Genomic DNA, 12,632 nt, shown 5'->3' on the forward strand with positions numbered 1-12,632 from the left:
TAGGAAATATAATATCTTCCTGGCTAAGAAAGAATTAATCCCCAGCTAACAATAAATTAAGAAATAACCTCGGGCATAAAAGCATCGATAACTTAGATCGAAGTTTAAGACAATAAATTTGATAAGCACACACACAAGCAATATCTTTTTAAATACGAAAAATACTTTATTGATTATATACTAACACACAAAGCTGATTAGCTAAAATATCTAACACAAACCCACGCACACGCACACATTCATACAAGTTACAGAAAGAATTACAAAAAGAAATATATAAAGAAAAATAAAAAGGGAAGGATGAGTTAAGAAAGGCGTTTAAGGGTAAGAGGAAGGAAATTCCGAAGTTCTATGCACTTGTAAGACCTGACCTGGAATGAACCATCAATCATTAATTTAACCCTTCTATCGTTTCTTAAACAGGTTAATATTTTTATACACCAGTTAAGCTTTTAAATGTCTGGAGGTATCTACTTGCGTTTCCGTTTGAGGGTTCCCTTTTGTTGGGTAAAAAGGGTTTTTTCGGGGTCCGTTGGTTGATCTCCTCGTGCTTGGAGAGCTTCGGGAAAACCAGTCACGTGGTGGCTGGGGGATGAATGAAAAGTCTTTGGAGTTGAAAGCGTGCGTTGCAGCCGTGAATCAATCGTGGACCGAAACTTTGCAGCAAAACTTAACTTAAAACCGAGACTTTCAATCGGAAAAGAAAGGAAACTAAGAAAAGAAAGGAAGACTTAGACGAGAGTAAGATGGCTTGAATAAAACTGTTAGTAGTACTTATGGGGGACCTTATGTCAAAATGATTAATGACTTTGACCTTTGACCTTTTGGCAGGTTGAACTTCCGGTGACCTTTATGATTGACGGGTTGAACTTCCGGAATGCGGTCATGGGATTAACCTATTGACCCTGCTAGCCTATCGATCATGGGTTTTGACAGTTAGTTTTGAACTATGACCTATCTAGGACTAAATCATAATTTTGACGGTTAGTTTTTGACCTAAATCATAGTTTTGCCGTTTGTTTGAACTTTGTCCCAGTTATATGTGTGTGTGTGTGTGTGTGTGTGGTTATATGGCTTGTGTCAGAGACCTGCGCCCCCACCGCAGTGAAAGTGAGAAGCGTATGTCACACAAAATAATCTCATCCTTTAAAATAAAACATACATTGAAACCAATTATTTTAGATGAATAAAAGTATATAAAATAAAAAGCTACTAAAACCAATTATTTTAGATAAAAATTACATAAACATTCTATCTTTTATATAATTTATATAATTTATATAATCTAAAGCAATTTAACTAAGGTTGAAAATATTCTGTTCTTTTAAAAGCTTACTAAAACCAATAGTTTTAGCTGAATAAAAGTGTATAAAACATTCTATCCTTTATATTCTATCCTTTATATAATTTATATAATATAAATTATATAATCTAAGGTTGAAAAAAAACATTCTATCCTTTAAAAGTATATAATGGAATGCTTACACAGTATATCTTGCAAAAAAGAATAAAAATAAAAATCTTCTTACATGTTTGTAAGTCGGACGGTCTCTGACTTCAGTGATCAAGATATCAGGGGGTGAAATTATAATCCTAAAAGTTTAAAAATGTTTTAAAGTTGTAATAATGCTTTTAAAATCAATGAATTATTAAAAGTGGTAAAACAAAAACACTCCTTTCCTGTATGAGCTCACCAGCGTCTATGCACGCCCCCTCTCCGTCTGAGCTCTGACCCCCTCCTTTGCATACTCCTTTGCATCGTGAAATCTCACACTAACAAAACATACCTTTAAAAGTGTATAATATAAAATAAAATATCTTGCTAAAGTTGAAAAACATACCGTTCCTTAAAAGTATAATATAAATATCTTATTGATCCAATTATTTTAGTTTTAGATGAATAAAAAATGACTGAGTTAAAATTAACACATCAATGTCCATACCACTGATGCCCACAAAAATAATTAAACTAAAGTTGAAAAACATACCTTTAAAAGTGTATAATATAAAATAAAATAATTTTACTAAGGTTGAAAAATATTCTGTTCTTTTTAAAAGAATATAAAATAAAAAGCTTACTAAAACCAAGTCATTCAGCTGAATAAAATCATCTTACCTTATTTTAGAAAGTTGAAGTATACCATTGATGTCCACAAAAAATGCAATGTATGAATGGATTCAAAATTGTTTTACACAACTGAATTCACATAGTCATTCCTGAATGACCTCACACTGTTTCAAAACATAAGGAGCGCGTGTCTGTGTGTGTGTGTGTGTGTGTGTGTGTCTGTGCGCGCCCCTTCACATGTGAGCTCTGACCCCCCTCCTTACAGTGTAACTGTCAAGTGAATCTCACACTAACAAAAGCTGAAAAAACATTCTATTCTTTATAATCTACTAAAACCAATTCTTTCAGTTTTATAAAAAATCATCTTACATGTTTATAGAGAGTTGAAGAAGCTCTTAACACATCAATTCCATACGAATGGGTCACAAAAATAATTTAACTAAAGTTGAAAAAAATATTCTGTTCTTTTTAAAAGTATATAATGAAATACTTATAAAATCTACCGAACCAAGTATTTCAGTTTTAGATAAACAAAACTGTCTCAAAACATAGCGCGTCTAATGTATGTGTGTCAAAAAGTAAAGGAGCCGTGCGCGTTTCTGTGTGTGCATGTGTGTGTGTGTGTGTGTGTGTGTCTGTGCGCGCCCCTTCACATGTGAGCTCTGACCCCTCTCCTTCGCATACCAGAGCACGGTGAAAGTGAGGAAGGGGTTTCCTAATATCACACTAACAAAAGTTGAAAAACATACTGTTCCTTAAAAGTGTATAAATAAAATGGTTATAAAAATATACTGAAACCAATTATTTTAGATGAATAAATAAAATTCATCTTACATGTTTAGAGTTACAACTCTTGAACTTACAAGTTCAAGAAGCTCTTAAAGACATAAATCACAGAGTGGTTCTCTCTCACACCAGCGTCTCTGACTCAGAGGGTTGTATTCAGTGATGGGATGAGACATTTTGAATGCTGTGTTGGGGGTAAATTAATTTCAAAGTTTAAATGATATCTTTTTAAAAAAATATTTGTTTCATAACATATAGATGTCCATACATCCTATGAATGAGACTGCAGTTGTAATAGAAAAGACTTTTTTTTTCCTGACTCTGCTCCTTCGCATTCCTGAGCACAGTGAAAGTGATAATAATGTTTTAAATTTCACAAAAATAATATAAAATAAATACCTTGCTAGAAATCTACTGAAATGCTTGTAAAAAGAATAAAATTCATCTCACATGTTTAGAGAGTTACGATTCTTGAACTTATGTGTTCAAGAAGCTGTTGAGAGCCATAAATCACAGAGTGGTTCTCTCTCACACCAGCGTCTCTGACTCCTAGGGTTTATTCAGCGATCAGAATGAGACATTGTGTTAGGGCTAAATTTATTTCAAAGTTTAAATGATATCTTTATAAAATGTAAATGTATAAAAAATGTATAAAAAAGTCTCTCAAACAGAGGCCCTCGCTCGTGTCTATGCTGCATTCTGACATCCCCTCCTTTCATTTCCAGAGGTAACAGTGACACTGTGAAGTGTATCTCACACTAACTAAAGTTAAAAAACATTCTGTTCTTTATAAGTATATAAAAAATATTCTCTCTCTCATCTAAAAGCATAACCTTAAAAAGTTTGCATTAGATATTTTAAAAGATTGATTAAATTAAATCTTTAAAGTTTCAATACATACTCATCTTCTATTTATCTGTACTTATGTATGATATAAATTATTATTTTTTGCTTAACGGTGACCTAAAGTATAATTGTTATTAAACAATGTCTGTTCAAAAACTGTACTTGGTCGTCTTAAATCTCATTTATACGAAAAAGATTCAACCAGCATTTTTTGTCCATGTGGGGGTTTCAACTTTTATGGTGGGGCTTTCCATAGCTATCCCGTACATCTAAACAGAACCATCACAGAAAACTACATTTTCAAAATGTAAACAAAAGTTTTAGCTAAATAAAAACACCTTATTTCCAGAGAGGCAAAGTAGTTCTTTATGCAATGATAAAAACGATCCAAAAAAGCAAATAGTTTAAGTTGTCCTATAACAGCCCCAGGCCCTTCAGTGATAAACTACAGTGTGAACTGAAGCTTCAGGATATAGGGCGACAGACCAGATGAGTCTCGGGGGGAGTCTCTCTGCATTCCAGACTACATCCAAAGTTTACACTAATTTCATTTAAAAGTTTAAATCAAATCTTTAAAATCATATCTTCTTAGAAGATTTATGTATTATTGTTACTAAGCAGCGTCTGTCCAAAAACTTGAGATCTTAGATCTTTTGTCCATACAACATGAAACATGTTGTCAAAGTTTGTCACAATGTTTTTAAGAAATCCTAGGACTTTACATTGCTCTTATTTAGACAAAGTTGTATCATTTGGAAAATCATCACACAATTTGAGAGATGCAATGTGTGATAAGTAAAAATCACCCATCGTATAAGATCATTTTTACTTGTATCTCCCGAACTAGGGTGAAACCCTTTACTGAGAATATACCACCGGCCATCTACTCAAAATATATGTAGAAGTTTCAAATGTTAGCATTTGTTGATGGTGGTCGCATGAACAGACTTTGGGGAGAGCTATATCAGGAAGCTATGCCCTTTGACCTCCTCGATTTTGCAGGCCTTTTTGTTAAAGATTTTAGAAGATTCCCATCTAGCGGTGAAATTCTATTTTGCATTTAAACGAATAGTGCTTTCTAGCAGTTCTCCCATCTACTCGTTTTTTTTTCAACTTTGGTAAATGTGCCAAGAATCTATGACAACGTGTCTTCCGATAGCGCTTCATCGAGTTTAATTGTACATGTTCTACCGTTATGATGTACTTGTTACATGTTCTACCGTACATGTTCTACCGTTCTATATAATGATTTACACAACCGAGCAATAGACCGTACCTTTGACTTACCCGTCGAGAAGAAAGTAGATTCCTAGATAAAAGCTATCCAGATATTTATTTACATACCGATAAATTAAATTTGAATTTAATTAAAACTTCTCCTGTGGCTCGGCTTAACTATGATCCAGCATTATATTGTACCGTGCAGTGCAGCCTTTCAAATGTGGCGGGGGCAGTATCAACGCCTCCCATATGGTCTAGCGGTTAGGATTCCTGGTTTTCATCCAGGCTGCTACTCAATAGTCGAATAATCATCAATAATAATTTTTAGTAATTCATAGTCTTAGAGGCCTACACGAACTGCAGAAACAAGCAGAATGTGTGAAAACTCAGTTTCAGTACCAAATCATTTTCACAAATACAATTATATTGAATTCAGAAAATTTCACTATGGAATATTTTATCTATCATAATTTCAATTTAGTACGTCATCATTTCAACTTTTCATCTCATAATTATGACGCATAGTCATAATTTCAACTTTTTAAGTCATCATTTCGACTTTTTGTCAATTACGCCTTTTTAATGTTTTAAAGTCATAATTTGGTTGTTGACTATAGTAGTGTTGCACCTGCATGTCCACTAACTCGCTTGTGAGAGTCAGAGTGTGTAAAGTAAGCTCTCATTAGTGTTAGTAGAGTATTACTGGACTGGTAGGGTTAGAATAAGTAATATTACAATAAAATATCTGTTGGTGGGCATCGCGATAAAGAGTTAGCAGATATTAAGCACATATTAAAATTAACATTTTTCAACCGAGCGAGTCTGCGCATGAGAGGCCTTCTTCAACTTTTTAATTCAGAATTACAATGACGCCTTTTTAATGTAATGCTTAAAACGTTTTTTAGTCATAATTTGGTTGTTGACTATAGTAGTGTTGATGATGAAACGTGCTAGTGCTTTTTGTACCTCTCTGGTATTATAGTGTTTCAAGATGGCGGAACGACACGGAAGCCTCCTTGGACTTACCCGCCCCATGTAAATAACAGATAAGAAATGATCTGATTTTAAGAAAGATCATTTTACACCCATGAGGACATATTTATGAATAAAGATGATGATTTTAGCTAATAAAATACCATTTTTCAATCTACACATGAGAGACCTTCAGAAGTCAGAACTTCAGCGGTTTAGGCCCGTTGGCGAAAACACTGCATGTGTAAGGTAGTTTTCCAGATTTTCACCCAAAATCAAATACTGTATGACACTTTTCAAAGTTAGAATAACCTGTTGTGTTCTGACACAAGGCCATTAACCGGTTCTTTTTGTTTTATAAATGTACTTTGCTTATTTCTAAATATCAACCTGATAAATATGAATTCACGATTAAACAAGATCATTTTTAAGAAAAAACATTTTTAAGAAAAATACAACTAAACAATGATAATGTTTAGTTTAGATGTGGATGATTAAGTTTCAGGCGTAGTGCAACCAGATTTCTCTAACATCTCACTCACAACGCAAAACGTTGTAAATAAACATTTTCAAACTGTAATTTTATTTTATTGATTATGGTGATTTAAAGTTTTTGTTATTAACTAATACCTTTATCTTTTAACTAACATCTGACCCCAAATAAACAGATAATGGAATGTTCACAATCTACAGTTAGATATTCTCCTACTTAGTATCTTTGGCTGTATTTTGTCACACCGTAGTGATGCAAAGTTCCACACTCTATGGACTAACTTATCAGACACTCACCACACTGATGTTAACATCACCATATATTGTCTTTTCTACCATGATTGGAGCAACTATTGTCCCACCATTCTTCTGGTCAATTGTGAAGGTAAGCTGATTAGGGATCTGAATTAATAGCCGTCCGAATGATGTAGAATTATTATTATTATTATTAGTAGTATTATTATGCTGTCGTTGTAGATGGTTGTTAGGCTGTTGGTTTGTCATGTTTCCAGAATGTGTTTGAATGCTCAGCGTCTGAACGTCACCATCTGTTAAAAAAAAAATTTTTTTAAGAAGATTGAAGATTGAGAAACATATTCACTACTAACAAAGTAAAATTATAAATCTTTTCCTACGTTTGATATTCTTTTTTCTGATTTTTTTCACTATGGACTTGATCCTTTTTAATGCTGTTTTCTCTCCATATTTATTCTGTAGTTCCTCTACTGTATCTTCCAACCTCCCTGTTGTTCTTCTCCAGCTGTATTAACCAAAGACAAGCAGTTAGAAGAATCAAATGTATGTACAGCAAAAATAAAGTTAACATAAAATAAACACATTCATACACCAGTTCAAAGTCAATGAACCGGCTGATGCTGCAGGTGTTAGAGCACATGATGGCCGGTGAACAGCAGGTTAAACCAGAGTTAAAACAATAGTCTATGTTAGGACAATAGTATCTGATAATAGCTGATAACGGTCAAAGTGCGAGATAAGGTGCAAGTAGCTAAACTAAACATTTCATATTTGACAAATGTTTTGAGAAATGTTAAACAACTACAAAAATAATCAATTTGTTTCTAATTTCTTTTTTTCTAAATTGTGATTTAATGTGAAAGGAGAAGAAACACATAACATGTGTACATGAATGAATGTGTACAATTTAATAAACGTATTTACCTAACATCCATAGCCTTCGTTAAATTAAGACTAAGTTCCTTTTTTTTTGTGGACAAAGTGAACTTTGGAGCACTTAGCGGGTCAAAAATAAGTGCCATTTGGAACTCTTTTATCAAAAAAATATATGTTGATAATGATTAGTTATGCCAAATGATAGTTTGGCATGCATGGGATTGGTTGTCCATAGTGAGAGAAATACTTTTATTATAGAAATGGCTATTCTTTATTCTATTCTTTAATCCACAAATAAAATAGGTTTTTATACCTGCTCAAGTACTTCTTGATGAGTTTCTTCTGTATTAAACAGCGAATCTTCTCAGTCAGATCGTCGCAAGATCTCAGGAATCCTCTCACACTGCTCGTGTTCACGCGCTCCATCGCTGCACTTGTGTGTATGACTCGAACGATTCAAACTTCTCTCTGGCGACATGTAGGACTTGTTGGTTATGCAGGAACTAGTTATTTATGGCTTTCCTGAGGCCAACCTCCATACATTCTACACAACAGGGTGGGTGGACCCCAGCCTGATAAATATTTCACGACATTACACGCTCTACTCTAGCTCTACTAGCCTCGGACTGCTGCGCCACTGCAACAAAAGTTGAAAGTCCTGAACCTGACGCAAACTTCTGACCCACAAACTTCTGCGCATTAACGCACAAGGCACGATTGTACCGCAAGGGAGATTCCAGGAACATTGCAGGAGATTCAGTAGACTCTTCGAAAAGCTGAAAAAATGGCAACGCAAAACCTAAAGGAGAGCGACTCCCCGTTGAGTTCTGGCGATACGGGGTACAATTATCCTCCGGTGTGTGAGTGTGCCACGGGCAAAGAGTGTCGTTTAAGAGATATGCTGGACTCTATGTTTAAAGATTATTTTAGAGGCCAAATGGTTGGCTTGATGCACAGGATCATCGACGCTGCGCGTGATATGAAAAAAGATTGTGCGCAGGATACCAAACGTGTGACAAATCTCAAAAATGAAATGGACGTCGTAAGAGGCTTGACAAAGCCATGGCCTGATGTAACGCCCATGTTTTTTAACGGCAAAGAGCCGAACGGCGTAATCCTCAGAAAAGTTCTGGATGTGTTGGGTGGATGTTGTGACGAATTCGAAATCACAGAAATACTCGCTATATGGACTTTTGTAACGGATCTCTGTGTGTCACTGGTGTCAAAAAATGCAAAAACTGACGTTGGTGAATTAGTTGAAAGTCTGGTCAACTATAGCCTGGAGCAAAACATGATAGCCTGCAGAGATTTTTTATTCTGGTTAGACCATCTGTAAATGTCGTTATTGTCGTTTTACTTCAATGTATGAAAGTATAACGTTGAAATAAAATTCTGGTAAAAAATGTCTGAGCTCATAATATTTAGAATAATTCAATATTTCAATATTTGTTTTCTGCATTTTAATTACCATATTCCCGAGGCGGCAATACAGTTGTATCAAATGATACAACTGTTTTGCCCCGCCGTGTACAGAAGAAAGGACATTTTGTGGTGTTGTTCTTGTTCTCATTACATTTTTTAATAAGATGATGCGTTCTGCCATGGATGACTAGACACTAGTCCGGCAGAGAGAAGGGCTTGAGTGGACACGCCCTGTGGTCCCATTTTTATGTCTTCACCCTTTTCCCCGCTTCGCAACTGAGAGCTTTCCACCCCTGCGACATCCGTTTCAGGCCAAACGGAGGAGTTTACTTAAACATGGATATGTCTCACCAGCAACCTCCGGCTTGTCACAATCCTGGCATGCGTCGGGAACAGGAACGCCTTGACACCTTTCAGAATTGGACTCTTGCACCAGTAAGTCCGGCCGAGCTTGCCAAAAGTGGTTTCTACTACCTTGGTCAGGGCGACAGAGTGGCTTGCTTCAGTTGTGGAGGCCAGCTTAGCAACTGGGAACCGGGAGATCGTGCAGTATCAGAGCACCAGAGACATTACCCCAACTGCCCCTTCATTCGAGGTGACCGTGCAGATAATGTACCTTTATCTAGCCTTTTCAATGCATCGGCAATGCAACGGTGTGAAGAAAGGTCGCTCACATTTGTCTACTGGCCCTCAAGAATAACTGTTCGACCAGACCAATTGGCTAAGGCTGGTTTTTACTATGTTGGTCGTAATGATGACGTGAAGTGCTTTTCATGCGATGGTGGACTCAGATGTTGGGAGTCTGGTGATGATCCATGGGTAGAACATGCCAAGTGGTTTCCAAGATGTCAATACCTGCTGCAAGAAAAGGGCCAAGAGTTTGTTCATCAGATTCAAGCAAGATTTCCAAGACTATTTGAGCGGCTATTGACTCATGGAGACAGTGACTCGAGAGAATTTGTGAGAGAACAAGAGAACAATCCTGCTTTGGAGATGGAATTTGAGTGTGGCCTGACGGCCCAGACAAATGAAGCTGCATCCCCGAGTCAAGATCTTTCAGACTTGCCTATGGAGGAACAGTTAAGAAGACTTCAAGAGGAGCGCACATGAAAAGTTTGCATGGATAAGGAAGTAAACATTGTCTTCATCCCCTGTGGTCACCTAGTTGTGTGCAAAGAATGTGCGCCTTCTCTGCGCAAGTGCCCCATATGTAGAGGATTGGTCAAAGACGCCGTCCGTACTTTCCTATCATAAAGTTTTCCTATCATTTGGATTTGCAAATTTACATTTAACTTGATGCATAAAAACAATCCAGTGACAACAGTGACAACAGTTTTTGGATTTACAAACATTTAGAAAGTAGTTAGGATGTGCATGCTTTAAGTTAATGTTTTTTAAGAATAATTTTGCGCAGGCTTTAAGTTCATTTGACCAACAAGATGTTATTTGAAAAGTAAGTTAGTTGAAATTAAAATGTGATAACATTACCGAATTCAGGGGTGTTTAATAGATTCAATAGCACCCGCTGAGTTTTTCTTCAAACAAAAGTAATTTTGTTGTATGCACAGAGATTTAAATATTAAAATATACATTCTAGCGCCATTTATGGTATAATAATATAATATAATAAATGTCTCTCGTATCAAATCAAGATACAATTCAAGCCAATTCATGCGAATACCGTCGTATATGAACAAAGAGAAGACCTAGAGTTCACTAACATTACAGCTAACTGTAGGAAAAGTGTAAAGAAAACGCCATACAATCACAACCGGCAGTACGGTAAGTGTTACGCTAGCGATGTTAAACAATTTCAAAACAGGGTGTTTCAGAAGAAATGCAAACAAAATCTTTTAAACAAAGTCTTGTTCAAAAACGGTACGCTCCTGTGAAAACTATGTGAACTTTGATGAGGCCGAGAACAATAGCGCTTTTATTTAACAATTATTTTCAATAATATTGAAAAACGGTTCAATAACAATGTTCAAAATAAACAAGAATCTGACTCTAATGCGACTGTGCTTGTTAGATATAATAGTTAGATGATTTATCTAACCATTGAAATTGACGATAGATTAAATATTTCGGCATTCTGCCGAATAAAACAATGGTGTCAAAGTGTGGTCGGAATAAAAAAATGAATCAATTCACGTAAAAATACCACGTATCAACCGTAATTCATTAGCTTAACCGTTGTTTAGCGACACACACACAAAATAACAAAATAAGTGTAATAGTTAGACGAGTTATAGCGTAATAGGTAACAGAAAAACAGCCATACTCATCTTTTACGTCGATGTTTCGTAGGCATCGCAGAAAGATTTAGTCATTTTTTTTAGTCATATTTTTTGTTTTCTTTTTTTTTATAAAACAAAAAAGAACCGGTTAAAGGCCTATCGTGTAGAAGGACCTCTAATGTATAGGATACATTCCTAACATGTTTGACCACAGTCTATGTCCTTTTTGCAAACTGTACAAAAAGAAACAAGATGTCAATGACAGACATTCAAAAGCTAAAACGGATCACTATAGTGGCTTTCCTGTATTTGTTTTAAATGGCTCATGATGATGAAGAATTAGAATTTACTTTTGTGGAATTTTACCTGCAGGTTTTACCAAAGTCTGGAACTTTGTATCACTACGGTGTGACAAAATACAGCCAAAGATTTAAGCACAACTACTTAGATACATAGGAGAATATCTAACAATGTAGATTGTGAACATTCCATTATCTGTTTATTTGGGGTTAGATGTTAGTTAAAAGATAAAGGTATTAGTTAATAACAAAAACTTTAAATCACCATAATCAATAAAATAAAATTACAGTTTGAAAATGTTTATTTACAACGTTTTGCGTTGTGAGTGAGATGTTAGAGAAATCTGGTTGCACTACGCCTGAAACTTAATCATCCACATCTAAACTAAACATTATCATGGTTTAGTTGTATTTTTCTTAAAAATGTTTTTTCTTAAAAATGATCTTGTTTAATCGTGAATTCATATTTATCAGGTTGATATTTAGAAATAAGCAAAGTACATTTATAAAACAAAAAGAACCGGTTAATGGCCTTGTGTCAGAACACAACAGGTTATTCTAACTTTGAAAAGTGTCATACAGTATTTGATTTTGGGTGAAAATCTGGAAAACTACCTTACACATGCAGTGTTTTCGCCAACGGGCCTAAACCGCTGAAGTTCTGACTTCTGAAGGTCTCTCATGTGTAGATTGAAAAATGGTATTTTATTAGCTAAAATCATCATCTTTATTCATAAATATGTCCTCATGGGTGTAAAATGATCTTTCTTAAAATCAGATCATTTCTTATCTGTTATTTACATGGGGCGGGTAAGTCCAAGGAGGCTTCCGTGTCGTTCCGCCATCTTGAAACACTATAATACCAGAGAGGTACAAAAAGCACTAGCACGTTTCATCATCAACACTACTATAGTCAACAACCAAATTATGACTAAAAAACGTTTTAAGCATTACATTAAAAAGGCGTCATTGTAATTCTGAATTAAAAAGTTGAAGAAGGCCTCTCATGCGCAGACTCGCTCGGTTGAAAAATGTTAATTTTAATATGTGCTTAATATCTGCTAACTCTTTATCGCGATGCCCACCAACAGATATTTTATTGTAATATTACTTATTCTAACCCTACCAGTCCAGTAATACTCTACTAACACTAATGAG

At 35.3% G+C, this 12,632-nt stretch overlaps 1 protein-coding gene and 1 long non-coding RNA gene across 2 annotated transcripts; one reads left to right on the plus strand and one right to left on the minus strand.

Annotated features, from left to right (window-relative positions):
* Positions 1-6,848: 6,848 nt before the first annotated feature.
* Positions 6,849-8,861, minus strand: LOC311098178. Its single transcript, XR_014609400.1, has 3 exons — positions 7,830-8,861; positions 7,021-7,145; positions 6,849-6,933 (listed from the first exon to the last, which is right to left on the minus strand). It is a non-coding gene; the product is annotated as an uncharacterized lncRNA (long non-coding RNA).
* A 413-nt stretch (positions 8,862-9,274) lies between these two features.
* LOC311081823 (putative inhibitor of apoptosis) lies at positions 9,275-10,048 on the plus strand (the record flags this gene model as incomplete). Its single annotated transcript, XM_084112527.1, has 1 exon — positions 9,275-10,048. One exon carries the CDS (start codon positions 9,275-9,277, stop codon positions 10,046-10,048), a length of 774 nt encoding a protein of 257 aa, XP_083968653.1.
* Positions 10,049-12,632: the final 2,584 nt, after the last annotated feature.

This window comes from Abramis brama (genome assembly GCF_963993115.1).
Source record: "Abramis brama genome assembly, chromosome: 1".
NCBI lineage: Eukaryota > Metazoa > Chordata > Actinopteri > Cypriniformes > Leuciscidae > Abramis > Abramis brama.